We start from the raw sequence: 27,986 nt of genomic DNA, 5'->3' as shown, positions 1-27,986 counted from the left end.
TGATCTTGCATGGCTCAGTATCATCCGACTCTTTAGGGTTAGACGTCGATCCTGTTGTGCAGAGGTTACTCTTGGTTGACACTCAACTAGCTGTGACGGACTACCAGGAGCCCTTTAAAGTTGTCGCTATTAAAAGCTTTTGATGCTGTAGTTTATGTACGCATTGATGGTATGTTCAGTTTGTTGCCTACCGTTACGTTGGTTCAAATGGCTTTGAGCACTATGGGACTTAACTTCTGAGGTCATCAGTCCCCTGGAACTTAGAACTACTTAAATCTGACTAACCTAAGGACGTCACACACATCCATGCCCGAGGCAGGATCCGAACGTGCGACCATGGCGGTCGCGCGGTTCCAGACTGTAGCGCCTAGAACCGCTCGGCCACATCGGTCGGCTCCGTTACGTTGGAATTATGTATCCGTGTGAAGCCAGGTGTATTCCTTCCCTATACTAAAGGAAGCTGCCTAGCAGTACGACACTGCACTCCCAATGGGCTAGAGTGGGGCTCAATTATTTGTATGGACTCAAACGTTTAGACCTTACATCATTTTCCTAAATCAAGGAAAACCACAGGAATGGATCCTTTGAAAGGCGGTACTGCTAATTTCCTTCCGCATCTATCCACAACAACAGGCATATGCTCCACTTCTCTGACATAATGTTCACTCTTTCTTTCATGATAGTATGATTCCACTATCCATTTTTTAATTACAGTTACTTCACGTCTAAGCCTCTTAGAGGCCACAATCGTTGCAGCTCGATAATGAATACATGCAGCAAGGCAGTTATTTGGGTGGCAGGCAGTTTGAGCGGCACAATACGCACCTCGCCGTTGAGGAAGCAGTAGAGGCAGGCTATGAAGAATCCCTGGAAGGAGACGAGGAAGTGCGTGGCGTAGGACCAGAGCGCGAACTCCCAGGCGGCCCTGTCCAGCGGGGCGTCCGCCATGTTGACCAGGTTGGTGATCCCCAGCAGCGGCAGCAGCACCACCGCCGCCCGCACCGCCTTCCTGGTGACAACAGTAGAGAAAAACTATAAAGGAAGTCCTGGAAAGCGACAAGGAAATGCATTAAGACAGTGCGTGATGTCCTAGACGAACTCGGTCAAATGGACAGCTGATCGGGTATTGAAAGGTCTGATAGGACCTAACTGCTGAGGTCATCGTTCCGTAATCTTATGCACTACTTAATCCAACTTACGCTAACGACAACAAGCACACCCATGCCACAGGGAGGACTCGAACCTCCGGTGCGGGGAGCCGCCTGGACCGTGAAATGACGCCACAGATCGCTCGGCTACCCCGCGCAGTTTGTTAACTACAACATTAACGTCACACCACTGCCGCCACAGTAATAACTGTAGAGGAATACTACGAAAAATTCCTGGAAGGTGACGCGAGGAGGAGGAGGATATTGGTGTTGAACGTCCTGTCGACAACGAGGTTATTAGAGACGGAGCACAAGCTCGGATTAGGGAAGGATAGGAAAGGAAGGCGACCGTGCCCTTTCAAAGGAACCATCCCGGCATTTGCCTGGAGTGATCTAGGGAAATCACGGAGAAACCTAAATCAGGATGGCCGGGCGCGGGATTGAACCGTCGTCCTCCCGAATGCGAGTCCAATGTGCTAACCACTGCGCCACCTCGTTCGGTGGAAGGTGACGCTAAACTGCGTCGAACCTAAACATGAAGTGCCAAGCAGCTGTGTGCTGAAATGCTTCTGCCACGTTCACCAGGCTGGGTATCCCCAGCGGCGACATCAGCACCACTGCCACTGCACCAGTTTCCTGGTGACAACAGCGGCCTGTAAGTCATGGAGGGAGACCTGGAATCGCATCAAATCAAAGCACAAACCCCAAGTGGATCCTCTCCAGAACGGCATTCTCCGTGTTGAACAAGTTCGTCATCGCCAGCATTGAAATCAGCGCCACTGACACCGCACCAGTTTTTTGGTGGGAGCAACAAAGGAATGTTATCAAGAAGTAAAGGAAGGAGAATAGTAACTGCGTCCAATAAGAGCACGAATCCCAAGGTGGTCTTATCCAGTGATGCATCAACTGTGTTGAACAGGTTCGTGGTCTCCAGCAGTGATGTCATCGCAATTGCCACCATACCAATTTCCTGGTAACATCAGAAGAGGAACGTTACAAAGAAATACATGGCTTATGGCCATAATGCAGTGTCCCATGTGGACTTTCCAGGTGGCATCCGCCATGTTCAACAGCCGGGCGATCCCCAGCAGCAGCCGCAGAACCAGAAACGTGTGCACAGCTTTCCTGTCGACAGTAGTGTCAGAGGAGTGTACCCACCAGAAACTCAGTAACTAATCAGGGCTACCATGCCCATGTGTATACAATATTGCTATTGTGAAGAAGTACGTCTCAAATAAGTTTTAGAATGTCAATCGTGCATAGGAAAAATCATTGACTTCAATAGACAATCAAATTGTCCCCAAAAAATGTCATAAAGTAGGTCAAGTAGATCGGTGTGGAATTTAAGGTGATAAGTATTGCACACCGGTAGGACGTGGGAAATGAGATGTCAGATGAGATCTCCACATACACTAGGACACTGTTAGGCACTGCCTCTAAATCTACACCCACATTTTACTCAGCGAGCTATCTGACTGTATGTTCCACGGGTTACTTCAGGTGTAATTGTCATTTCTCCTTTGCCTGCTCCTGTGATAACTAGCGCAAGAAGAGAAATCAAAAGCTGCTCTGTATTCCTGTGAGATCTTTTCGGGAAATAAGTAGGATGAACCCAAGCCTCACTAATACTATTAGTTGTTGTTGTGGAATATTTTCTAAGTGCCTTGGTATATGCGACCTATGCTCTCCGTTGGCTCATTATAAAATAATAATTTGGTTCGTTACCTCGATTAACTCTGTTTCTGTGAACATATCTTCACAACACTACAGAAGCCTAAAATACACTACTATACAAGTAAAATTTTATCACAGTGTGTTCAGTCTGAACAGTCAGTGTGGAGTACACTATGTAACAGTCCCGGAACTGTTCCCTTGCAGGTCTTGCTCAAAATGTCGACCATCATGATCGTGGAAAAGAGCTTCAAGACTCTGAGAAGAATGGAGTACTTGTTCCGTGGCTACGACAATCCTAGCAACCAGGAGCAAGTGATATCGACATGAGCGTCGTAAACTTCACGTAGCCACTGAAGAGGAACCTTCTTGGTGACTGTATTTTGCTGGCTTTTTTGCTGTTCTCAGCATACGTTCCCAGAACCAAAGGTAACTGTAACTGGGGTAACATACCGAATACGTCGTAATTATGGTATTACCGTTTAACGAACCAGTGGAGACCGTGGCTCACTTACACGAAAATACGCTAGAATCACTTCCCAACTTTTGTCAATTTACCTTGGTTCCTGCAGGAAGCAATACATTGGCTGCGTCTTCGGTGAACACCCGCTTTCGGAATTTAAACGGTAAAATTCACACTGCTCACTGGTGCACAACGCATCTCTTGCAACTTCTAGCATTAGAGTTGACTTAGCATTTACGGGATATTTTGGCACATACTAAATCAACACGTGCTTTTCGCTGCATCATTCCTCAGTCAATACCAACTGATAATGTGCTCTAGAACTGAGAGATAATGCACAACTTTGGGTTGAGCGAAAAAGAAGACAGAGAGATATAGAGAGAAACGGAGTGAGAAGTTCCGCCTTATGCAAGACACCTTTCTTCTGTTTTGTTTCACCCATACATGTTTCAGCACTTTTGTGCTATCATCAGTGGGTTTAATTTTTATTTTTAACTGTAAAATTGTCTTTACATATAAACATTTGTGTTGGTTATAACATTATGTCAAAGTTCCATTTTATAGCTTAATTGGCGAAAAGTGGATGGATGCATTAGTTAACATACCTTACATGGTGTTATTGTCCATTTATTTTGGTAGCTACTCTGCTACACAATATACATCTTGTCATCTGCCAACAGCAAAGCGTAACTTAGTTATCTGTTTGTTATGCGTTTACGAACGGAGAAAGAGAGAAAGTAACTTACAGTTTTCAAGTTGTGAAGCACGGACACAACAAGAAGATCTGCATCACAAGAAGAGAGAGAAACGTTTCAGCACGAAGGAATTATCAGAATAGGACAGACATAGATATATGTGATGGACATACACAGGTAAACATATGAATACAATTCCAGAAAAGTTGAATGATTTGTTCAAGAGAAACAGCGTCGCAAACTGAGCTCGTCAATGACGCGTTGCTCCACTTCTGTTCCATACGCAAGCAACTATTTGGTTTGGCAATGACAGAGCTGTTAGATGTCCTCCTGAGGGATAGCGTGCCAAATTCTGTCAACTTACACATTCCATCGCCAAAATTTCGAGACGTTTGGAGGGTCCTACCCATAACACTCTAATCATTCTCAGTTGGGGGGAGATATGGCGAACTTGCTGTCCAAGTTAGATTTTGGCAGGCACGAAGAGAAGTAGTAGAAACTCTCGCCGCGTACAGACGAGCATTGTCTTATTGAAATTTAAGTCCAGGATGGCTCGCAATGAAGGGCAATAAAATGGAGGGTAGAATTTAGTCGACGTGCCGCTGCGCTATAGAGAAGCCGTTGATGACATTCAAAGGAGTCCTGATATGAAATGAAGTGGCGCCCCAGACCGTCACTCCTGATTGTCGGGCCATATAGAGGGCGGCAATCAGATTGGTACCCCACCGCTGTCCCTGGTGACAACAGAAACGTCCTCGCTGGTCTTCCTGTTGGGAATGCAGGAGGACGGCGTAGGTTGCCTTCAATCACAAAGATTCCTCAAAGTCAGTTACAAAAAGATATTTAGTAAATATGAAGAAATACTCAACTTAAATGATGCTTCTTCTTGTGAAATGTCCAGCAGATTTAGACGTTTGAAATTATTATAAATCCTATAAAATGTTAAAGTCTTGTCCCTGTTATTCCGGATGTTGCCTACGTAGAGTCCAGGGTTGGCCTACAATGCCTACGGAGCCTGAGTCTCGGCTGACGACGTACGAACGTTGCAGCTTGTAGACTCGGCTGTAACTGGACACTGTACACGACTCGGCGCCCTGAACAGAACAGAGGCCGCTGATCAGTGCTCCGGTATTCAAGGGGCGTCGACCAATCCACAGACGTGATTCCCTTGGGTAGGCAGCTGCGGTCCCTTGCGGAGTTCGACATAGATCGTACTGCCAAACCATACAGCTGATGCGCTACGAGTGTTCCGAGGGCGGGTTATCTATTGTGGTGCGGTACTCTCTCAAGTCGTGGTTACCGTCACCAAACTTCGGGGCTCGGTGAGAAGCGGGACTCTTAAATTCTGCTCGCGCATGCAAAAACCTGACTTGGCCCGCAGTGTTGCCTAATCTCTTCCCAATTGGGAACATTTGGAGCTTTATCGAAAATACCCTGCACCCAGCCCAGGGTTATGACGATCCAATGCGCCAGTAGTACAGAATTAGGCACGATATCCCTCAGGAGGACATCCAACAAATCTGTCAATCAATGTCAAACAGTTATTTGGCTCGACATTGACTGACAGAGCTGCTAGACATCCTCCTGTGGGCTAACGTGCCAAATTATGTCCAGTTGGCACATTAGACCGTCATAAGCTCGGGCCGAATGACTGCTTGATACGGGTTAGAGGTAGACCAACCCGTTAACGACTTGTTCAATCTGTAATGCTCTTTCTTTGAACAAATCATCCAATTTATCTCAAACTGTCCGGCCCCGGTAGCTGAGTGGTCAGAGCGACAGAATGTCAATCCTAAGGGCCCTCGTTCGATTCCCGGCTGTGTTGAACATCAGGGACTGGGTGTTGTGTTGTCCTAATCATCAACATTTCATCGCCATCGACAAGTAAGTCACCGCAGTGGCGTCAAATCGAAAGAATTGCACCCTGCGAACGGTCTACCCGATAGGGGGGCTCTAGTCACACAACATTTCCATCTCAAATTGTAATCATTCCTTATCTGTGTATGTAAATTATATCTTCCGAGTTCTGTCACATTCCTATGTAGTGCGTCTCTTTTTGCATTAGGTGATATGTTTGTAGGTACATTCTGTGGTATTTGTCGAAACTGTAGTGATAAGAGTGAAGAAGGAATAAGTTAAGACGTCGTCGTAGGTGCTGATATCGTATAGCGAAAATGAAGCAAGCTGTAAACCACTTTCTTTTCATTATGTAATCCGGGGAGTAAAATTATGTGTAAAGTTTGTTGGCCGGTGTGGCCGTGCGGTTCTAGGCGCTTCAGTCTGGAACCGCGTGACCGCTACGGTCGCAGGTTCGAATCCTGCCTCGGGCATGGATGTGTGTGATGTCCTCAGGTTACTTAGGTTTAAGTTGTTCTAAGTTCTAGGGCACTGATGACCACAGATGTTAAGTCCCATAGTGCTCAGAGCCATTTGAAAGTTTGTTGAAAGTCGCCAACTGTTCCTATTCTGAAACAATGGATGAAACCAGGCTGGGTAATTTGATCGCCGTGTGTTAACGTTGCCCCAACACATTTACTGTTTTGTACTTCAGTGTTCGGCTTTTTTGTTGAACTTTTAATATAAGATCGTATGTCCTCACGAGAAGATTACGACAGCGTTTCAAATTTTTAAATTCGGCCAATAATTATATGAAGTATGGAAATCAATTTTTGTTGCCACTGGAAGCCGTTATACAGGCAACCTGCAACTGTAAAAGTGAAGTGCACACCGTGCATCGTGCTAGCTGTTTACTGATACAGATATTCTTGTGGAATGTGATGTATACTTTTTAAACAACCTGTACTAACGAGACATCTTAGTTTGACTGTTCCAAAAAAAAATAGTAATTTTTTCTGTCTTTTCTTCATCGACTGAATGCCAGTAAAAGAAATACGCCGCAGATACGCAATGTGATCAAAAGTATCCGGACACCTGGGCGCCCTCCATCGGTAATACTGGAATTCAGTACGGTGTTGGCCCACCCTTAGCCTTGATGACAGCTTCCACTCTAGCAGGCATAAGTTCAACCAGGTGCTGTAAGGCTTCTTGGGGAATGGCAGCCCTTTCTTCACGGAGTTCTGCACTGAGGAGAGGTATCGATGTCAGTCGGTGAGGCCAAGTACGGAATCGGCGTTCCAAAACATCCCAAATAGAATTCATGTCAGGAATCTGTGCAGGCTAGTCCATTACAGGGATGTTATTGTCGTGTAACCACTCCGCCACAGGCGGTGCATTATGAACAGGTGCTCGATCGTGTTGAAAGATGCAATTGCCATCCTCGGCTTGCTCATCAACAGTGGGAAGCAAGAGGGTGTTTAAAACACCAACGTAGACCTGTGCTGTGATAGTACCACGCATAACAACAAGGGGTCGAAACCCTCTCCACGAAAAACACGACCACACCATAATACCACCGCCTCCGAATTTTACTGTTGGCACCACACGCGTCTGGCAGATGATGTTCACCCGGGCATTCGCCATACCACACCCTTCAATCGGATCACCACATTGTGTACCGTGATTCGTCACTCAACACAACTTTTTTCCACTATTCAATCGTCGAATGTTTACTCTCCTTACAGCAAGCGAGGCGTCGTTTGGCATTTACCGGCGTGATGTGTGTCATATGAGCAGCGACTCGAACACAAAATCAAAGTTTTCTCACCTCCCGCCTAACTGTAGTAGTACTTGCAGTGGATCCTGATGCAGTTTGGAGTTCCTGTGTGGTGGTCTGGACAAATGTTTGCCTATTACACATTACGACCCTCTTCAAGTGTCGGCGGTCTCGGTCACTCAACAGACGAGGTCAGCCTGTACGCTTTTGTGCTATCACATCGGAAACAGTGGACCTAGGGATGTTTAGAAGTGTGGAAATATCGCGTACAGACGTATGACACAAATGACCCCCCATCACCTGACCACGTTTGAAGTCTGTGAGTTTGTAAATTTGTAAATTGGTGGTATGGTCTTATGGGACCAAACTGCTGAGGTCATCGGTCTCCTGAGCGGTCTAAGGCGCTGCAGTCATGGACTGTGCGGTTGGTCCCGGCGGAGGTTCGAGTTCTCTCTCGGACATGGATGTGTGTGTTTGTCCTTAGGATAATTTAGGTTAAGTAGTGTGTAAACTTAGGGAATGATGACCTTAGCAGTTAAGTCCCATAAGATTTCACACACATTTGAACGTTTCCATCGGTCCCTCAGCGTACACACTACTTAATCCAACTTAAACTAACCTACGCTAAGGACAACACACACACGCACACGTCCGAACGAGGACTGGAACCTCAAACGGGGGGAGCCACGCGTACCGTGGCAAGGCGCAATAGACCGCGCGGCTACCCGCGCGGCAGTCCGTGAGTTCCGTGGAGCGTCCCATTCTGCTCTCTCACGATATCCAATGAATACTGTGGTCGCTGATGTGGAGTACCTGACAGTAGGTGGCAGCACAATGCATCTAATATGAAAAACGTATGGTTTTGGGGGTGTCATGATACTTTTCATCACATAGTGTATTATCTATCCGGAACGATTGAACACACGTCTTAAAAGTGAAGCTACCTCATTAGTGTACGCCGTAATTGCGTAAGGCGGCATCAGCACTGCCTATCTCGGGGTTGCTTCATCAATAAATAACGCTGCATTTACATATATCCCAGTAATGGATCGAACAAAGATGTTAATAATGGAATTATAGATAGGCCACCCATCTGTTACAGTTCGCGTGGACAAGAGAACGTCAGCGTAATTTCCAAAATATGTGTAATTAATTACAATTGCTTTCCTAAACTTACAGGTGGCTCAACACCAAACGAGCAACTACTCTAATAAAGCTACAGACTATCTTTGATTACTGTTGCCATTCCTGTAAAATAATATTTTTTTGTCTTAATTTGTTTCAAGTTTGTTTTCTACTTCATTTAAATACACATATAAGGGTGCTATAATCTTAGCAGTTACCACGAGCATTGGCAAAACTATTTCAAACTCTTCCCATTCAACAGACGGTAAAAGTCAGAATAAAATCCGACGGAGACTGCTCAGTTTCCCAGCAAGTAACAGGACTGCTAGCTTACTGAATGTGTGTCACTCGATTAGCAGTGATTAACACATCGAAATGGATACTGCGGTTGCACTGACATTAAAAGCCACCACCGAGGCACGAGCACTAGTTTGACTGATACCCCGTTTGCTAGATTCAAAGTAGGTGAACGTTTGGAAAAACTCTTTCTGCTTGCCGCTTATTTCCAACTTTCTCTCTGTAAGGATAGATATAATCTAAGCGGCTTTCGGAAATAAACGTGATATTTCAAATATGCTAATCTGAGAGCTTACCGTTTGCAGTAGCCACTGAGTGATTTCAAAGGTTCGTTCAACACATTCATAATACCTTGGTGTTTGAAATATATTCAGGCGACATTATCGTCAACGAAAGTACCTTGCATATCAAATGCGCTACCAGCGTGCTCTTCTCCCACAATTGCAAACGTTCACCTCATAACCCAGTTCGTTTTGTTATACAGAGTTAGCCAGTGAAACGGGAAGATTTAAATAAGTAACTAATTCTTTAATTTAATGGTTATAAATATAAAGTGCAAAGGTAGCCATTTAATGTACCATAATTGAAAAAAACTATTTTTTAAGTATAACATCTGCCAAATGTCCTCCTTTGGAATCAATATACTTTTGCAGCCAGGCCTGGAAGTTTCCCATGACATTTGCAGCATATTGACTGGTATTCCTTGAGTTTCGTCCCGAATTCGTTGTTTTAGGGCTGCGATAGTTCTGGGTGGATCGTTCTGAAAAACTCGTGTTTTTAAGTAACCCCATAGAAAAAAGTCGCAGGTTGTCAAATCTGGAGAGCGAGGGGGCCAAGGGATATCCCCGTTTCGGGAAATGACGCCGCCTGGAAACAAAGCATTCACAGCATTCATGGCAACTCTTGCAGTCTGGCTTGTTGTCCCATCTTGTTGGAACATTGTGTGCTCATATACTGGAAAACGGGCGAGTTCTGACGTAGAAAGTTCTGGATCATCGCAACGTAACGCACAGAGTTAACTGTCACAGCACTTCCACTGATATCCACGAAGAAAAATGGGCCTATGACTCCTCTTGACGACATTGCGCACTTTTTGAGCATGTAGAGGCATTTCATGAAGTGCGCCAGGATTTTCCTCCGACCAGTATCTGAACTTTTGTTTATTAACAAAACCACAGAGGTGGAAATGCGCCTCAACGCTCATCCGCAAGTGGTTTACTTGGTCGTTATTTTCTTCAAGTCTTTTGGCCGTTTCCTCACAAAATTGTAATCGTTTCTGATCGTCACTTGGTTTGAGAGATTGCACAATCTGTATTTTTTATGGGTGAAAATGTAAATCTTGACGAAGGATCCTTCTCGCCGAAGTGTTACTTATTCCAAGATGTAGAGCATGTTGTTTGGCAGATCGGCGTGGACTTTTGAGCATTGCCTGTTAAACAGCAGCGATGTTTTGAAGGGTTCGAAGGGTTTTTGCACTCCCACCTCGTTTTTTAGATGTTGATCCAGTTTGTTCAAGGTTGTTTATCCACGAACGAATTGCGGTATCCGAGGGAACAGGTCTGTTGCGTGGTATGTTGAAATGGCGTCGAAACGAACGTCGCGGTTTCACTAAACTCTCACCATTCGTATAATACGCTTTAACCGCGTAGCTGCGATGTTCACCCATCCAACGATCCATCGCAACCAAATGGCTGGACATGCAGGTTGAGCAGAGCCGGCCACTATTACCCCCACCACTCCCATTCCAGCTGTCAAAGCCATCTCCAAACTGCCCATTTCACTGGCTACCCTGTAACTTTTTTTACAATTGCCCATTGTGTGTCTATGTTTTATTCTCTGAACACACAAAAAGGGTACAGTCTAATCAGTAACAGCTCCAGAGGTTAAATAAAATGTGGGTGAACTACAAAAATCCCTTGGGAACGTCAGTATTACCTCCACTTGAGTCCCAACTCTTTTGTTGTTGAGGACGTACTGCCCAGGAAAGTTAGTAACGAGTTAGCTACGAGTTCCAGAGAATAACTGTACTACTTCTTTCTTTCTTTTCTTCTTTTTTTTCGAGGGGACGAAGGACGTGTTAGTTCACAGAACACGTTTACATGATTACCTTTAACATCAACAACCAAACGAAGCCCAGATTGTAATGTCAACCGTATCTATGTTTTCTCTATCTTTCCTTAATATTGTCCTACTCAAGTAACCAAATTTAAAACGTTGTGTTTTTTCACATGCTACCAGCTTGTAAATAAAGATTTGAGTATGCAATATACAGTGTTCTGAAGAAGAACTGATGTTAGTCTAGATTTAAAACTTGCTTTGCTACCAGCCAGACATCTTATGTCATTGGAAAAATGATCAAGAATTTTTTATTGACGGATATTGAACTCTTTTCTGAGCCGCCAACAGCTTTAATAAAGGGTGCAAAAGGTCACTTTCCTTTTAGTGTTGTAGGTTGGATATCACTCTTCTTATCAGACTGTAATGCATTTCTTGTAATGATATAGTCTGAGGAGCCAAAGAAACTGGCACACCTGCCTAAGTGTCGCTACACGACTTGGCATCAACTCGACTAATGTCTGAAGTAGTGCTCGAGGGGACTGACACCAACAATCCTGCAGGTCTGTTCCTAAATCCGTAAGAGTACGAGGGGGTGGAGGTCTTTCTGAATAGCACGTAGTACAGCATCCCAGATATGCTTAATAAAGTTCGTGTCTGGGGAGTCTGGTGGCCAGCGGAAGTGTTTGAACTGCGAAGAGTGTTCCTGGAGCCACTATGTAGCAATTCTGGACGTGTGGGGTGTCTTACTGGAACTGCTGAATCGACATGATTAGATGGAGGTGATCAGACAGGATATTTACGTACGTGTCACCTGTCAGAGTCATATTCAGATCTAGACGTATCGTATAAGGGCCCCAACTGCACACGCCACACTTCGTTACCGGGCCTCCACCAGCTTAAACAGTCCCCTCCTGACATGCAGGGTCCATGGATTCATGAGGTTGTCTCCATACCCGTACATGTCCATCCTCTAGATACAACCTGAAATGAGCCTCGTCCGACAAGGCAACATGTTATCAGTCATCAACAATTAAATGTCGGTGTTGACGGGCCCAGGCTAGGCGTAAATCTTTGTGTCGTGCAGTCATCAAGGGCACACGAGTGCTCCCAAAGCTCACGTCGATGATGTTTCGTAGAGTGGTTCACACGCAGACACCTGTTGATGGCCCAGCATTGAAATCTGCGGCACTTTGTGGATGGGGGTTGCACTTGTGCCACGTGGAACGATTCTCTTCTTTACCCGTCTGCAGCGATGTCGGAGATTTGATGTTTTACCAAATTTCTCATATTCCGGTACGCTTGTGAAATGGTCGTACGGGAAAATTGCCCACTTGATCACTTCCTCGGTGACGCTGGGTCCCATCGCTCGTGCGCCGACTGCGCCAGACACTTGTTGTCTTATACAGGCGTTGCCGACTGTAGCGCCGTCTTCTGCCTGTTTACGTATCTCTGTAGTTGAACACGCGTGCCTACACGAGTTTCTTTCTCGCTTCAGTGTATTTTGTAGTGAACTGAAAAATTCTGCTACCGGACGTGAAATTATATGAAGATTAATAACGGAATGGACCGACACTGGGTGCCAGACTGTAGTGAATTGAGAATTCTTTGATCTCTTGCATGAATTGACATGCAGATTACTACGTATCTATATTGTCCCGCGTTGGGTGCCAGAGATTAAGCGGTATCTATAATCAAGGAAACTCAAACAGCAAAACGCTAAGCGATTAGGGGTTGATAAGCAAATGGAACAGATTGTTTAGGTGAATAAAACATGAAATGAGAGCATTTATTTTAGTAGCGTTTACACACAAAACAAAACAAAGTATTACTAATTTTAGGGCCGAACCCCCCTTGAACCATAGACCTTGCCGTTGGTGGGGAGGCTTGCGTGACTCAGCGACACAGATAGCCGTACAGTAGGTGCAAACACAACGGAGGGGTATCTGTGGAGAGGCCAGACAAACGTATGGTTCCTGAAGAGGGCCAGCAGCCTTCTCAGTAGTTGCAGGGGGAACAGTCTGGATGATTGACTGAGCTGGCCTTGTAACATTAACCAAAACGGCCTTGCTGTGCTGGTACTGCGAACGGCTGAAAGCAAGGGTAAACTACGGCCGTAATTTTTCCCGAGGGCATGCAGCTTTACTGTATGGATAAATGATGATGGCGTCCTCTTGGGTAAAATATTTCGGAGGTAAAATAGTCCTCCATTCGGATCTCCGGGCGGGGACTACTCAGGAGGACGTTGTTATCAGGACAAAGGAAACTGGCGTTCTACGGATCGGAGCGTGGAATGTCAGATCCCTTAATCGGGCAGGTAGATTGGAAAATTTAAAAAGGGGAAATGGATAGGTTAAAGTTAGATATAGTGGGAATTAGTGAAGTTCGGTGGCAGGAGAAACAAGACTTTTAGTAAGGTGAATACAGGGTTACAAATACAAAATCAAATACGGGTAATGCAGGAGTAGGTTTAATAATGATTAAAAAAATAGGAGTTCGGGTAAGCTACTACAAACAACATAGTGAACGCATTATTGTGGCCAAGATAGACACGAAGCCCACGCCTACAACAGTAGTACAAGTTTATATGCAAACTAGCTCTGCAGATGACGAAGAAATTGATGAAATGTATGATTAGATAAAAGAATTTATTCAGGTAGTGAAGGGAGACGAATATTTAATAGTCATGGGTGACTGGAATTCTAGAGTAGGAAAAGGGAGAGAAGCAAACATAGTAGGTGAATATGGATTGGGGCTAAGAAATGAAAGAGGAAGCCGCCTGGTAGAATTTTGCGCAGAGCATAACTTAATCATAGTTAACACATTCATCAAGAATCATGAAAGAAGCTTGTATACATGGAAGAATCCTGGAGATCCTAGAAGAAATCAGATAGATTATATAATGGTAAGACAGGGATTTAGGAACCAGGTTTTAAATTGTAAGACATTTCCAGGGGCAGATGTGGACTCTGAACACAATCTATTGGTTATGAACTGTTGATTAAAACTGAAGAAACGGCAAAAAGGTGGGAATTTGGCGAGATGGGACCTGGATAACCTGAAAGAACCAGAGCTTCTAGAGAGTTTCAGGAAAAGCATAAAGGAACAATTGACAGGAATGGGGGAAAGAAATAAGGTAGAAGAAGAATGAATAGCTTTGAGGGATGAAGTGGTGAAGGCAGCAGAGGATCAAGTAGAAAAAGGATGTGGGCTAGTAGAAATCCTTGGATGACAGAAGAAATACTGAATTTAATTGATAAAAGGAGAAAATATAAAAATGCAGTAAATGAAGCAGGCAAAAAGGAATACAAATGTCTCAAAAATGAGATTGACAGGAAGTGCAAAATGGCTAAACAGGCATGGCTAGAGGGCAAATGTAAGGATGTATAGGCTTACCTCACTAGGGGTAAGATAGATACTGCCTACAGGAAAATTAAAGAGTTCTTCGGAGAAAAGAGAACCTCTTGAATGAATATCAAGAGCTCAGATGGAAACACAGTTCTAAGGAAAAAAAGGAAAGCAGAGAGGTGGATGGAGTATATAGACGGACTATACAAGGGCGATGTTCTTGAGGACAATATTATGGAAATGGAGAGGATGTAGATGAAGATGAAATCTGAGATATGATACTGCGTGAAGAATTTGATAGAGATCTGAGAGACCTAAGTCGGAACAAGGCCCCGGGAGTAGACAACATTCCATTAGAACTACTGACAGCCTTGGGAGAGCAAGTCCTGACAAAACTCTACCATGTGGTGAGGAAGATGTATGAGACAGGCGAAATACCCTCAGACTCCAAGAAGAATATAATAATTCCAATCCCAAGAAAGCAGGCGATGACAGATGTGAAAATTGCCGAACTGTCAGTTTAATAAGTCACAGCTGCAAAATACTAACGCGAATTCTGTACAGACGAATGGAAAAACTGGTAGAAGCAGACCTCGGGGAAGATCAGTTTGGATTCCGTAGAAATATGGGAACACGTGAGGCAATACTTACCCTACGACTTACCTTAGAAGTTAGATTAAGAAGAGACAAACCTATGTTTCTAGCATTTGTAGACTTGGAAAAAGCTTTTGACAATGTTGACTGGAATAACCTCTTTCAAATTCTTAAGGTAGCAGGGGAAAATACAGGGAGCGAAAGGCTATTTACAATTTTTACAGAAACCAGTTGGCAGTTATAAGAGTCGAGGGACATGAAAGGGAAGCAGTGTTTGGGAAGGGAGTGAGACAGGGTTGTAGCCTCTCCCCGATGTTATTCAATCTGTATATTGAGAAAGCAGTAAAGGAAACAAAAGAAAAATTCGGAGTAGGTATTAAAATCCATGGAGAAGAAATAAAAACTATGAGGTTCGCCGATGACATTGTAATTCCGTCACTGACAGCAAAGGACTTGGAAGAGCACTTGAGCGGAATGGACAGTGTCTTCAAGGGAGCATATAAGATGAACATCAACAAAACCAAAACGACAATAGTGGAATGTAGTCGAATTAAGTCGGGCGATGCTGAGGGAATTAGATTTGGAAATGAGTTTTGCTATTTGGGGAGCAAAGTAACTGATGATGGTCGAAGTAGAGAGGATATAAAATGTAGACTGGCAATGGCAAGGAAAGCACTTCTGAAGAAGAGAAATTTGTTAACATCGAGTATAGATTTAAATGTCAGGAAGTCGTTTCTGAAGGTATTTGTATGGAGTGTAGCCATGTATGGAAGTGAAACATGGACGATACATAGTTTGGACAAGAAGAGAATAGAAGCCTTTGAAATGTGGTGCTACAGAAGAATGCTGAATATTAGATGGGTAGATCACGTAACTAATGAGGAAGTATTGAATAGGATTGGGGAGAAAAGGAGTTTGTGGCACAAAGAAGGAATCGGTTGGTAGGACATGTTCTGAGGCATCAAGGGATCACCAATTTAGTATTGGAGGACAGCGTGGAGGGTAAAAATCGTAGAGGGAGACCAAGAGATGAATACACTAAACAGATTCAGAAGGATGTAGGCTGCAGTACGTATTGGAAGTTGAAGAAGCTTGCACAGGATAGAGTAGCATGGAGAGCTGCATCAAACCAGTCTCAGGACTGAAGACCACAACAACAACAACAACAACAACAACAGGGCCGAAATGACTAAGCGTGGAGATTACTAATTTATTAAGGGGAATATGGGGGACTGAATCATCTCACCATTCTTTATATTCATTTATCGTAATGACGGAGGGAGGCGCTGATCTGGACAACCCGTCACTTCGGAGCTGAGCAATGGCAAGCCGAAAGCTGTCTTAGGTGGCCCGCGGATGTGTAGAGAGGGCCAGTAACACACTGTGCAGTGTGCTGTCGTAGCCGAAGTATCGTAATCATGGTGTCGGAAGGCGGATGGTAGGAAATGTGGCCCCCAGGTCCTCACGCTTCCGCGCTGTCTCACTGACTCTCATCTTTCTTCTCGTCACTCTCCTAAGCTCACTAATTCCTCGAAATTTTCTCCTCATGGAGTTGTCACTGGCGGACTAAATTTGCAATGTTGCCCAACGGCTGATAGCCGTCTCGTGACCACGGCTCCCAGTAATAGGTAGAACGCCCCTGGCTTGCGTGGGATACTGTGTGACTCGAGAATTGGCGTACTTCACCCGTTGTCACTGTCATGGCTATTCCCAGCATTCATCGCACATTATTCGAACGTTTCTCTGCATTTCTAAGTTGCTGTCAAAGTAACCACACTTGATTTCTTTGTAACGGCTATCCCTGCATGAAGCCCGGACATTCACATCTTGGTGCTTCGTCAAATAATCTGTTGATATGTTTTAGGCAGGCATATTTCTTCCGTAGTTGTTTAGGCTCACACGCCTCCCTGTGTGAATTTTTGGCTCTTTTATGTCTATGCTCTGCACCAATGGCTACAGGGGTCCATCAATTTCCGGCAATCTTATCAATGTCCACCAGGCTCTTTGCAATGTGTCCAGTTTTAAGCGAGGCGAGGGCATCCTCCAGCCGACCACCTGAGTGATTACAGAATGCATGAAACTACCTGGCAGATTGAAACTGTGTACCGGACCCAGCCTCGAACTCGGGACCTTTGCCTGACGCGGGCAAGTGCTCTACCATCTGAGCTACCCAAGCACGACTCACGCCCCTTCCTCATAGCTTTACTTCTGCCAGTACCACGTCTCCTACCTTCCAAACTTTACAGAAGCTCTCCTACGAACCTTGCAGAACTAGCACTCCTGGAAGAAAGGATATTGCGGGGACATGGCTTAGCCACAGCCTGGGGGATGTTTCCAGTATGAGATTTTCACTCTGCAGCGGAGTGTGCGCTAATATGAAACTTCCGAGCAGATTGCCCGCGAAAGGTAAAGGTCCGGAGTTCGAGTCTCGGTCCAGCACGCAGTTTTAATCTGCCAGGATATTTCATATCAGCGCACACTCCGCTGCAGAGTGAAAATCTCATTCTGGAAACATCCCCCAGGCTGTGGCTAAGCCATGTCTCCGCAATATCCTTTCCTCCAGGAGTGCTAGTTCTGCAAGGTTCGCAGGAGAGCTCCTGCAAAGTTTGGAAGGTAGGAGACGAGGTACTGGCAGATGTATAGCACTGGGGACGGGGCGTGCGTCGTGCTTGGGTAGCTCAGATGACAGAGCACTTGCCCGCGAAAGGCAAAGGCTCCGCGTTCGGGTCTCGGTTCGGCACACAGTTTTAATCTACCAGAAAGTTTCATATCAGCGCACACTCCGCTGCAGAGTGAAAGTCTCATTCTACAGAATGAATCTCTGGCGCTCGCCCTAAGACGTAAGACTTTCCCATCTTCCTGGTCACTGGCACTGTGAGTCGACAGAAGTGGGCCCCAGCGGAGGTATCAGAATACCATGTTTTCGTCACGATATACAGGTAAACATGTGGAGCAATTTATACTATTTTCTGACTCCTATTAACATGTTACATCAATTGCTGGTGTAACTGTTTACGATACTGCCATGCCTGTGTTGTTCAGAGGAACAGTGCAACGATTCTGGACAACCATCAGCTGTCTAATGTAATATCTACAATGAAAATTTGTACTGGACTGTGACTCGAACCCTACTTACCACTTATCGCTAGTGGTCGCCTTACCATTAAGTTATCCGTGCACGCTTTATGGCCAGACCCAGACTTCCATACGTCATCAACCATGTGACTAAAGCCAGCACTTTTATGTCCATCATGTATATTCCCATACAGGTCAGACAATTTAGTCATACGTTGCTCATTGTCGGTGGATAAATATGACACTGTAGTGTCTGTGTTGTTAAGATGTACGATGCAATGCCTGTATTTATCAGCCAAACCGAGCAAGTGACTTTCAATTAAAATGTCTCCCAAGCACAGGACTATACGTAACAGAAGTACGAGCGCAGGCTGTAGACATTTGGTTTACGACATATTATGCAAGTTTCGGTCAAGCATGTTCGGCTAGCCTAATGGGAAGGGAACCACTCGCGATAGGTGGGAAATACGGGGTCGAGTCCTGGTACTGCATAAATTTTCACTGTCGTCATTCCATTATGCAGCTGATGGTTTGCCATATTCGAAACTGCGAATACATTTTATGTTGTACAGAGTTAAAAACACCATTTTTCTCGAAATTTAGCGAGATTCTGTTTCCATAGAACAACTTGATACAAAGGGTACTAGGAAACTTTAGCATTACAACTCAAATTATTTATTTTTTTCGAATTTACTGTCGTCATTTGGTATACACCTCTGCATCCTTCAAAACCAGTTCCTTAACGAGTCCCCCCAAGTTTATGTTGGGAGCAAGACACAATCGTTGTCCCAGGCCATGAGGCGGTCATGATCACTAGAAAACTACACTCCTTCCAACCAGTAATTCTTTGAGAAACATAATAAAAAAATTCTTTGCTTTCTCGCTAATGGGATTTTGCGGCTCTCGAAGAGTTGTAGCACGGCATAGGTGCCATCCTGTTAAATGGAGGCGGGATAAATCAAACATTCAACAGAAAGTGCAACGAAGGCACTCACATCTTCGTAGAAAAAGAAAACTTTCGAAAATAACTCGCTATTATAATGGTGAAAGAAATGCTTGCAATCATATGCCTGCTCCACAAAAAATTTCACATCCTCATAAGGAATACAGAATTACAATTAGTAACAGAAGTGTTTAGACCTTACGTGCGCCGGCAGATTTCGTTTTGCTCTTGACGGATGTCGTGCATGACAGTTTCCGGCGGAGAGCGAGAGTACGCTGTGGCAACACTATTCGACAGCTGCTACCGAATCCATGGATTCTCATGAGCTTTGTTACAACACAAGGACACCGGTCAAGGTCGAAGAAACCTTGCACACTGGTTCACCTCGATAATTAGTTCCCTACGAACGCGACCTGTCTAGATTCTGTTGACTTTTCATATTATGGAGGATTTTCTTGGCAGTGTTTCTCGTCTATACCTACGAAATAACATCCATTACTCTAAATGCTTCTAATGGTGCGATGTAGATTAAATTTTTTCGTTCATTAACATAGGGCTCGATGCGAGTGCCTTCCCACTAAACGAGGTCCTTTGCAAATCTATTGGCACCACCGAGCCAGAGTAAATATCATAGTAAGCAACTGTACTAGTATTTGAATTTCGTTTCATTCATGCAGTTACCCGTATAATTAAAATTCTGTTGCAGATCAAACATTCTCAAAACTGCAACTACAAAAGAGTAAATAACATTAATAGAAAGTAAACTGAACTGTTCCGTAGAAGCAAATCTCATATTCACATATGAATTCAATTAAATTTTGATGGACCCTGGCGGTGGCATGTATTGGCTAATTTTACTCACCTGGCCTGCTCTATTTCGCTGGTGCGACTCTGCCGCAGTTTGACCACCAGCACACGGATGATGTTCAGCAGAAACAGGAAGTTCAACTGCAGACAAGAATTCTCTAGTAAATATAACATGTGGTTCTGCTCATACAGTACGTTTAAAAACCTCAGTAGCGTCATAGATGACGCTGAGACAAGTAATTTAGTATAAGACGCAGATGTCAGCAAATTACGCAAAAGTGGATGAGAGACGTTGAACATGTGCAGAGTACAGTACAACAAAAGCCTACCGCACTTCGTCACAAGTAAATGAGTCGAGGCTCACGAGAAAGACCGGCCGCGGCGCGTTCGTCACGAAGGCAGGTCTTAACTCGCTCGCTCAGCTGAGCAGACAAAAGGCGTTTCTAAACCTGTTAACTCGCACCTGGGCATGTACGTACTAACGAGAATTGAATCTTCTACTATAATCTGCTATTATGTAGTCTTAAAAAACTGATTAGCATTACCACAACAAAATATAACATCAAATCTCGACATACGAAGTATAAGTCTTGTTTGTAACATTTGGTCTCTTCTGCCTAATAGTATTCATTTCATGCAAGATGGGGTGCCTGATGCAGCTGATGATCATTTTGACATGATTTTAATTTCATTGTACCCCAGTACAGTCGTAGAGAATTATTACTACGCCTATGTACTCTCTATCATTGTAAGGCTAATAACAATAAAATTCCATAATAATGGATTTGAGAAGAAGATGCAATTCTCGTATGAACATCCGCACCCAGTTATGAGTTAACAGGTTTAGAAAGACAGGTTTCCTGCTGAGTTGAGCGAGCGATCTCAGCCTACCTTCGTGACGTACGCGCCGCGGCCTGTCTTCCTCGTAGGCCTCGTAAATGAGTATAAGCTTCCGAAACGCATCGTTACCAGTGAATGACCGGCGACCTCTTCATTAAATAATGTCTGACAACAAGGAAAGTAACAGAAGGGAACACACAGAAAAAAATAACAGCTTTTCATTAGTTACAGCAACTACAATAATTTTGGTCTCCTACGTCCACAACACATCACACTTACAAGACGTTTTCAAAACATGCATCGTATACTCGAATGCAAGTATTGCACCGCGCAATAATCCCTTCACTCCCATGGCCAACCGCTGCACGTACGGCGAGGTACGTCATCAGGTGACGTGAAGTCTTCAACTTTTCTTATCTACTTTTAGGGTATTTCCCGACATTTCCGACCCCGTGTGTTTCGTATTTAATTACTTGTCTGATCGTCATCTTCATCACTTATGGCGTTTTTAAACGTTAATAAGACTCACCTTGTACATTTCAACGATAAAAATTTGACAATACTATACTGATACAACACAGTAATTGTGAATGTTGTTTACATCAATATTCCGAAAACTACGGACGGAACTGTACGGAAGACTTAACCTGCAGTAGTCTGCATAGAAACTCGATCACAGCTGTAGACAAAGAAACTAATACTGTACTGGACAAATTGAGTACGTAATCCATGCCTTAATCCACACTAGCACTATAAATGCGAAAGTATGTTTGTCTGTTGCGATTTCACGACCAAACTGTTGAACATACATGTGACCCCAAAGTCCGTTAACATTCGAAAATTCAATACTTAACGGCATAACGTAGTTAGAGACGTACAAATAGACACGTATCCTTGAAATGACATGCGATTTCATTGAAACCAAAGAAAGTACACAAAATTTGTGGTGTCACCGCCAGACACCACACTTGCTAGGTGGTACCTTTAAATCGGCCGAGGTCCATTAGCACATGTCGGACCCGCGTGTCGCCACTGTCAGTGATAGCAGACCGAGCGCCACCACAAGGCAGGTCTCGAGAGACTGACTAGCACTCGCCCCAGTTGTACGACGACTTTGCTAGCGACTACACTGACGAAGCCTTTCTCAATTGCCGAGAATATAGTTAGAATAGCCTTCAGCTAAGTCAATGGCTACGACCTAGCAAGGCGCCATTAACAGTTTATATTCTTTATAACGTACCGTCAAGAATGATGTATACAAATGATGGATTAAAGTTAAGTATTCCAGCAGCTACGTACTTTTCTTTATAGCATTCATTCCGTATCCTGTTTCAGACCTCACGCCAGCCTGCGTGAGTTTAACGCGTGCATTTCGGCCTTCTCTAGCAATACATCAAAATTAGCAACACACGGCGCTTCAGTTGATACGAAAGCAACAATTAACTTAACAATTGTTTTTTAGCATAGGCGACATCAGTTATAAAAAATGCTCAACTTGTTGGCCATCACTCATCAACTATACCTGTAGTCGAGGGACAATACTGTGAACAGCACCGACAGTATGTCGGTAGTTATGGTGAAAAATTACCCTCGGATGTAGTCTCTTAGCTCTGCTAAAGAGTTCGGACGATCGCGGTTTATTTGCGACCTTAGATAACTCCACAACCAATAATCACACAGATTGAAGTCTAGAGCCGGCCGCTGTAGCCGAGCGGTTCTAGGTGCTTCAGTTCGGAACCGACTTGCTGCTACGGTCGCAGGGTCGAATCCTGCCACGGGATGTGTGTGATGTCATTAGTTTAGTTAGGTTTAAGTAGTTCTAAGTCTAGGGGACTGATGACCTCAGATGCTGTCCCATAGTGCTTAGAGCCATTTGAACCATTTTGAGGTCTACAGTCCTGGGAACCCAAACGTGACGGAAGTGGGGGCTCAGCACGCGATCCTCGCCAGGGTACGTGTGCAAGAGACCTTCCACACGTGCAGCAATATAGCGCAGAGCGTCATCCTGCCTAAAAGTCGTACCTTCCAGCAGGTGCGACTGTAGGCTTTCCCGGCTTATACTGCTGACGAAGTTTTCCTGTGTCTCCAACCGGGTTGTAGCGTTGATATATCTCGACGTTTAGCCAGAAGATGGGTAGTATGACACTCCCCGACACCTCGGGATATATCAACGCCACCACCCGGCTGCAGACCAGAGGAACCTTAATCTTCCAGCAGGTGGTTCTCAGCCAGGCTATGGATGATTGGATGATGTGATTCTGTAGCAAATCGACGTATCTCGCACCCGTCACGCCAATAATTTTAAAATCGGCACCCCACATTTCCTCGAAGAAAAAGGGTCGGATCACGACTGATGTGGTAAATCTTCACCACACTTTGACCTTCCCGTCATGCACAGAGGTTTCCAAGACTTCTTGGATTTTCGGTAGCCCAAATTCTGCCATAATAGGTGTTCATCTGTGGCGTCACTGACGTTTTGTCGTCCAGTCCCATCTGTTGATCGAGTTTTGCACTCCTTTTTGGTTTCAGTCAACCGTCCACGTCATTTCAGGCGCGTGTCTGAAGTTTTACCTGCTACCTACATTATTCCGTAAATCAGTGCCTTTTTCAAACATTACCAGGAACTTTTGGGTCACCCTGTTTTTTGATGAAATTTTATGTAGAGATGAAAAAGGCTGGCCCACATTACGAATTATGTTATCCGAACAGGCAGATACGTCAGAGCCCCTGACATTATTTCATGTATAATGGCTTACTCACCATCTCTCATCATAAAAACTGACATACAAGCGCAGCTGCGGGTCACAGATAGTAAGCTGATATTAGCAGCTAATAAAACGTTGTACACCCTAATGTAAGGAAAATTACGAAGACACCTAGTAACTAAATCATAGGGCCGTAAAATTACAAACGAAACCGTAACTAGAGAGTGGGCAAAAGGAAATGTCCTGAAATAAACTTCATGCACCCTAAGGCAGACAACCAAACTCTCATCAACTGCACCCTTTGTCGCCTGCTTTAAAGCACTTAAAATATTATCTGTGACACTTTTACCCTTCTTGTCAATTTCTAACGAACAACTGACACTTGTTAATAAACTACTGCCAATTGCTACACAACAACCGACAATTGCCATGGAACACACCGCCAATTTTACTAAAAGGAAATTTAGAGGGCGGGACGTGTTAAATGCTGGGAAGCTTGTGGTCTTTGTGCCTTCGGCAGTTCATGCAGTACATGGTTTGACGAAGCTTGTTGCGGATACGATTAGTTTGGTAGTCCCTGTGGTAGGGCAACACATCTGCAGGACATCATCTCAGTGCTTACTATCGTGGACGAGCAGTTGGACGCCTCCAAGCCGGACAAAATGTCACTACCGTGGTCACAGTAATGGGTGTGTCCAAAGATGTCATCTCGCTATTAAAAATGACAGTTTAACGTGGAAATACTATGAAGAATAATGACGGCAGTCGTAGGTGGAACACCACAGCGCAATCAGATTAATATGCAGCTCTAGGAGCGAAAGGGAACTGACGTGTCGCTCCAAGGCACTGGAAATATTGCAACCGCCACCGGTACACACGACTCTGCCGGCATCGTTTCGCGGCGATTAAATAAGATTGGTTCGTATGTTCGGAATCCTGCTAAATGCATCCAACTTTAGTCACACCATCACACCATCACCGAGAAGGAGTTCGTTGGTGTATGGAGCATGCTGGTACGGGCCAGCAACAACGATCCAGAGCGTTGTTCTCCGAAGAATCCTGCTTCACTATGGCAAGTCAATCTGGTAACTAGTATTAGAATGTTCATGAACATCATGGATATGGCCTACACAGATATTATGCAGTATGGCCGAATATTGGTGCGAGATACCGTTGCAGCACTATTGTACAGCAGAGAGATTATTCTGGATCATGTCCGGCTATTTATGGGTGCGGTAGGTCCCAACTTCCTGTTTATGGACGAGAATGCCTGACCACATTGGACCACTGAGGTATCAAACACAATTGAAAGTGAACGAAATGGCCTTCGTATTTCCCGGACATAAACACTGTAGCGCGTGCCTGAGATGCTCTTGCCAAACCGGTTCTCAACGAACAGCCCCTTTCCGAACTGTGCAAGAACTGAATATCGCCTTGAGAGAGGAGTGACACGATACCTCCAAGGACTCAACAGCTTGGGAGCCAGCATGAATAACAATGGAAAATAAGCACTAGTATCTGAGGAGGGCATCGACCGTTATGTTGAGCGTCTGACCTGTGTGAAACATGAACGGTAATTAAATCTGTTACCTTATTTTCACATGTGATGAAATCTGTACCACTTTTCGTTATAAATATACCACTGCACGTCTGTTACGTATGTACTGTTTTCAAATCGTCCTTCATTTCCAGTGATTATTCTAGTCCAACAACGTCTCTGTTCCTTAGCGGTTGTCAGTGTTTCTTTTTTTTTTTTTGCTTAGCATGCACATACACAACAATAATCGTAGGTGATCGACTGACTTTGAACCAGCTCATCTGAATGACAGCTGACTAAGCAGAAAAGACTTTCAACAACATGACTGAATAAATTCGCGACAGTAAAGGCTGTCTGTAGCCTCGCTGAAAATATACCGTTAGCCACTGCAGTTATTTGCCTCGCTACAAGCGAACTGAGTCGCCAGTCAAGCTTCTCAGTCAGCAACATTGCAGCCAGTAGAAGGCAAAACTCAAGTCTTGTGAAACTGTGAGGGGCTTTAACCCCACGTCAGTGGAATCACTTCGCATGATGCCGGTAATCTACCCTGTAGGCATCAACGTTGAGTCCAAGGATGCAACATACTGACTGAAGATAAGAAAAATGGGTAAGGTACTAGCCAAAGCAGGGAGGAATATACAACACAAACGCCAACAGAGAAGGCGGCATGTGGACACGTTGTAAAGCATATGGAACAGTGATAGGCGTCACAGACTACACACACATCCTTACCCGACATCCATCGCATAGTCCACCCCTTGAGCGAATGTAGTGCTAACACAACACATTTAAAGCGTGTAAATCACAGCCAAAGGAAATAACACTCTTGGAGAGTTCTCCGAACACTCTGTACTATAATGCAGACAATTTAGACACATGAATAAGTCAGAGCTAAAAGCAAGACATCTTAAATAACGCAAACGATGATCCAGCCCAATGGACACATTTTAATACTTTAAGAAATACAGTCTCCAATGCAGTTTCTAACGAGTCTTTACGGACAATGTAACACAAGAGAGCGAGTGAATGCCGCAGGAGATGAAATTGACGACGCCACTGACAATGCCAGCAAATTTTATATAGAATGATTCGCGACAGGCTTTTAGCCAGAAACAGTCATATGTAACCTATAATCAGAACGAGAAATACACTGATGGAAAATATTCGCAACACCAATAAATAATTAATGAAGTGTAGCGCAATTTCGGGAAAACATTTGTCTATGTAATATATGTTAACACTGCAGTATCATAGGTCAACAAAAACGTGAGACAAACCATGGCAATTGTGAAATGCTGGTACATTAATAGCCCATGCAACTGCCAGAATGTTGAATGCAAGAGTCCACACGTGCATGCATTGTATTGTACAGGTGCCGGAGGCCATTCGTGTGGTAGACATCCATGCCTGTTGCACCTGGTCGGTCGATACAGAAACGGTTATTGCTATTTGGGATGACGCTGAAGTTTTCGTTCAATGATGTTCCATGTGTGCTCGATTGGACACAGATCTGGTGATTGAGCAGGCCAAAAGCGGCATGACATGACCTCTTACAAACTCAATGAGTTGCTGATAATCCGCTCTTTGTTGACTTGTAAAGGCATTCTTGACGAACATCAATTCACCACATCCAGTTTCAATGTTAGCTAACACCTTTAGGACCGTTACAGCGTGTATTTAAAGCAAACGTGATTTTCATCCTCATAGTGATGCGACTAGTGTCATTCATATGCGAGTGCCACAAAATACTGAATAGGCATCATCTTTCGGAAGCAGAAACACGCCTACCAAATTTCGTTTATGCCGCCCAACTCCTTCTTGGTGTTGCGATTATTTTTTCCGTCAGTGCGCATGTGCAACTGATGCGTTACATTTTAGATGAATGTTATTTTATCAGCGTTAGAGAAGTGGCATTACATCAGCAGTTTTGGATGTCAAAGGCAGCAGCAAAGAAGGAGTGCCGGGCTGGAAACTCTCCCAAGGCCTGCTCTCTTTTTGGTTTAAGTGGTAAGCATTTCTTTTCTGTTATACCCTGACTTACAAAGAAAAGTGAACCACCCTCGTTGATGGAGTGTGTGATGTTATTTCAGTGATTACAAAATCGAATCAAATTTACAAACAGTTTCAGAGTAGCAGCCCTCTCTTCAAAATGACGTTGCACTCTTTCTGATCTGGATACATGCAGTGTTTCGGTTGGGAAGAGTGTCACTTTCAAGAAGTCGTTGTATTCTCTCATAAGGCAATTGGCCCGCGTGTGATGGATGTTGATTTTATATGCTTTATACTTGCAGTGAGGTGGAGTGAACGGACGACCTTTTCCCGCACATGTCCTGTCGGGGAGAGATCTGTGTATCTTGTTAGCCGTGCAATTATCATGCAGACAGTTCCGACTCATATGCCATTTGTAAAAGAGTGCCATCGTGTTGAAAAATGGCACCACGAAACTGTTACATTAGAGGTAATATTAGATGATACAGGCCGTCGATAACGTACTGTTCTGACTTCAGAGTTCGCTCAGTTGCGACTAGACACGATCTGAAGTAACAGACCCACACCATGACGCCAGGATTAACACTGCTGTGCTTGTCTGACCTGTGAGAAGAATGGGACCTCCCCCGGGTAGCCATCATGCCCGCTGACTATGGTCACCCGGGGTGGTGAAGAACAGCGTTTCATTGCTGAACACAAGGCGACAACGTTCGACAGCAGCCCATGCTTCCCGCTAGCGGCACTAATCAAAACGCAGCGTTTCTTTTGTGGTTTCATCGACACAATACACGTTCCGGCTGCTGTTAGTCTCCGGGATGACGCATTCTGTTGCAGGGAGGCTCTTATTTGTTCTCGGATGACAAGCGCACGTACTAACGGATTACGATGTGCTTGGTGCACAAAAAGGCGGTCATCCATTCCGGTGGTCAGACTTTGTTGGCCAGAAACTTGACCGCGTGTGTGCTTACCCTCACATTCTCATGCAGCCCAACATCGGAACAACTAAAAACTAAACGCCCGAACAGGCCATGAAGGGCCTACGGTACCGATCGACTTCCGTGTCGTCCTCAGCCCATAGGCG

At 44.5% G+C, this 27,986-nt stretch overlaps 1 protein-coding gene across 1 annotated transcript in view; it reads right to left on the bottom strand.

Annotated features, from left to right (window-relative positions):
- LOC126455426 (PDF receptor-like) overlaps positions 1 to 27,986 on the bottom strand; it is a 403,957-nt gene that overhangs the window by 18,133 nt on the left and 357,838 nt on the right. The window contains exons 10-11 of the mRNA XM_050091176.1: positions 19,890 to 19,975; positions 826 to 1,009 (exon numbers count right to left, since the gene is read on the bottom strand). Coding sequence (XP_049947133.1) covers positions 826 to 1,009; positions 19,890 to 19,975 — 270 coding nt within the window. The remainder of the gene's footprint in view (positions 1 to 825; positions 1,010 to 19,889; positions 19,976 to 27,986) is intronic.

This window comes from Schistocerca serialis, chromosome 2 (genome assembly GCF_023864345.2).
Source record: "Schistocerca serialis cubense isolate TAMUIC-IGC-003099 chromosome 2, iqSchSeri2.2, whole genome shotgun sequence".
Lineage (NCBI taxonomy): Eukaryota > Metazoa > Arthropoda > Insecta > Orthoptera > Acrididae > Schistocerca > Schistocerca serialis.
The sequence above is the reverse complement of the archived record's forward strand: the minus strand, read 5'-3'. Positions and strand labels throughout refer to the sequence as shown.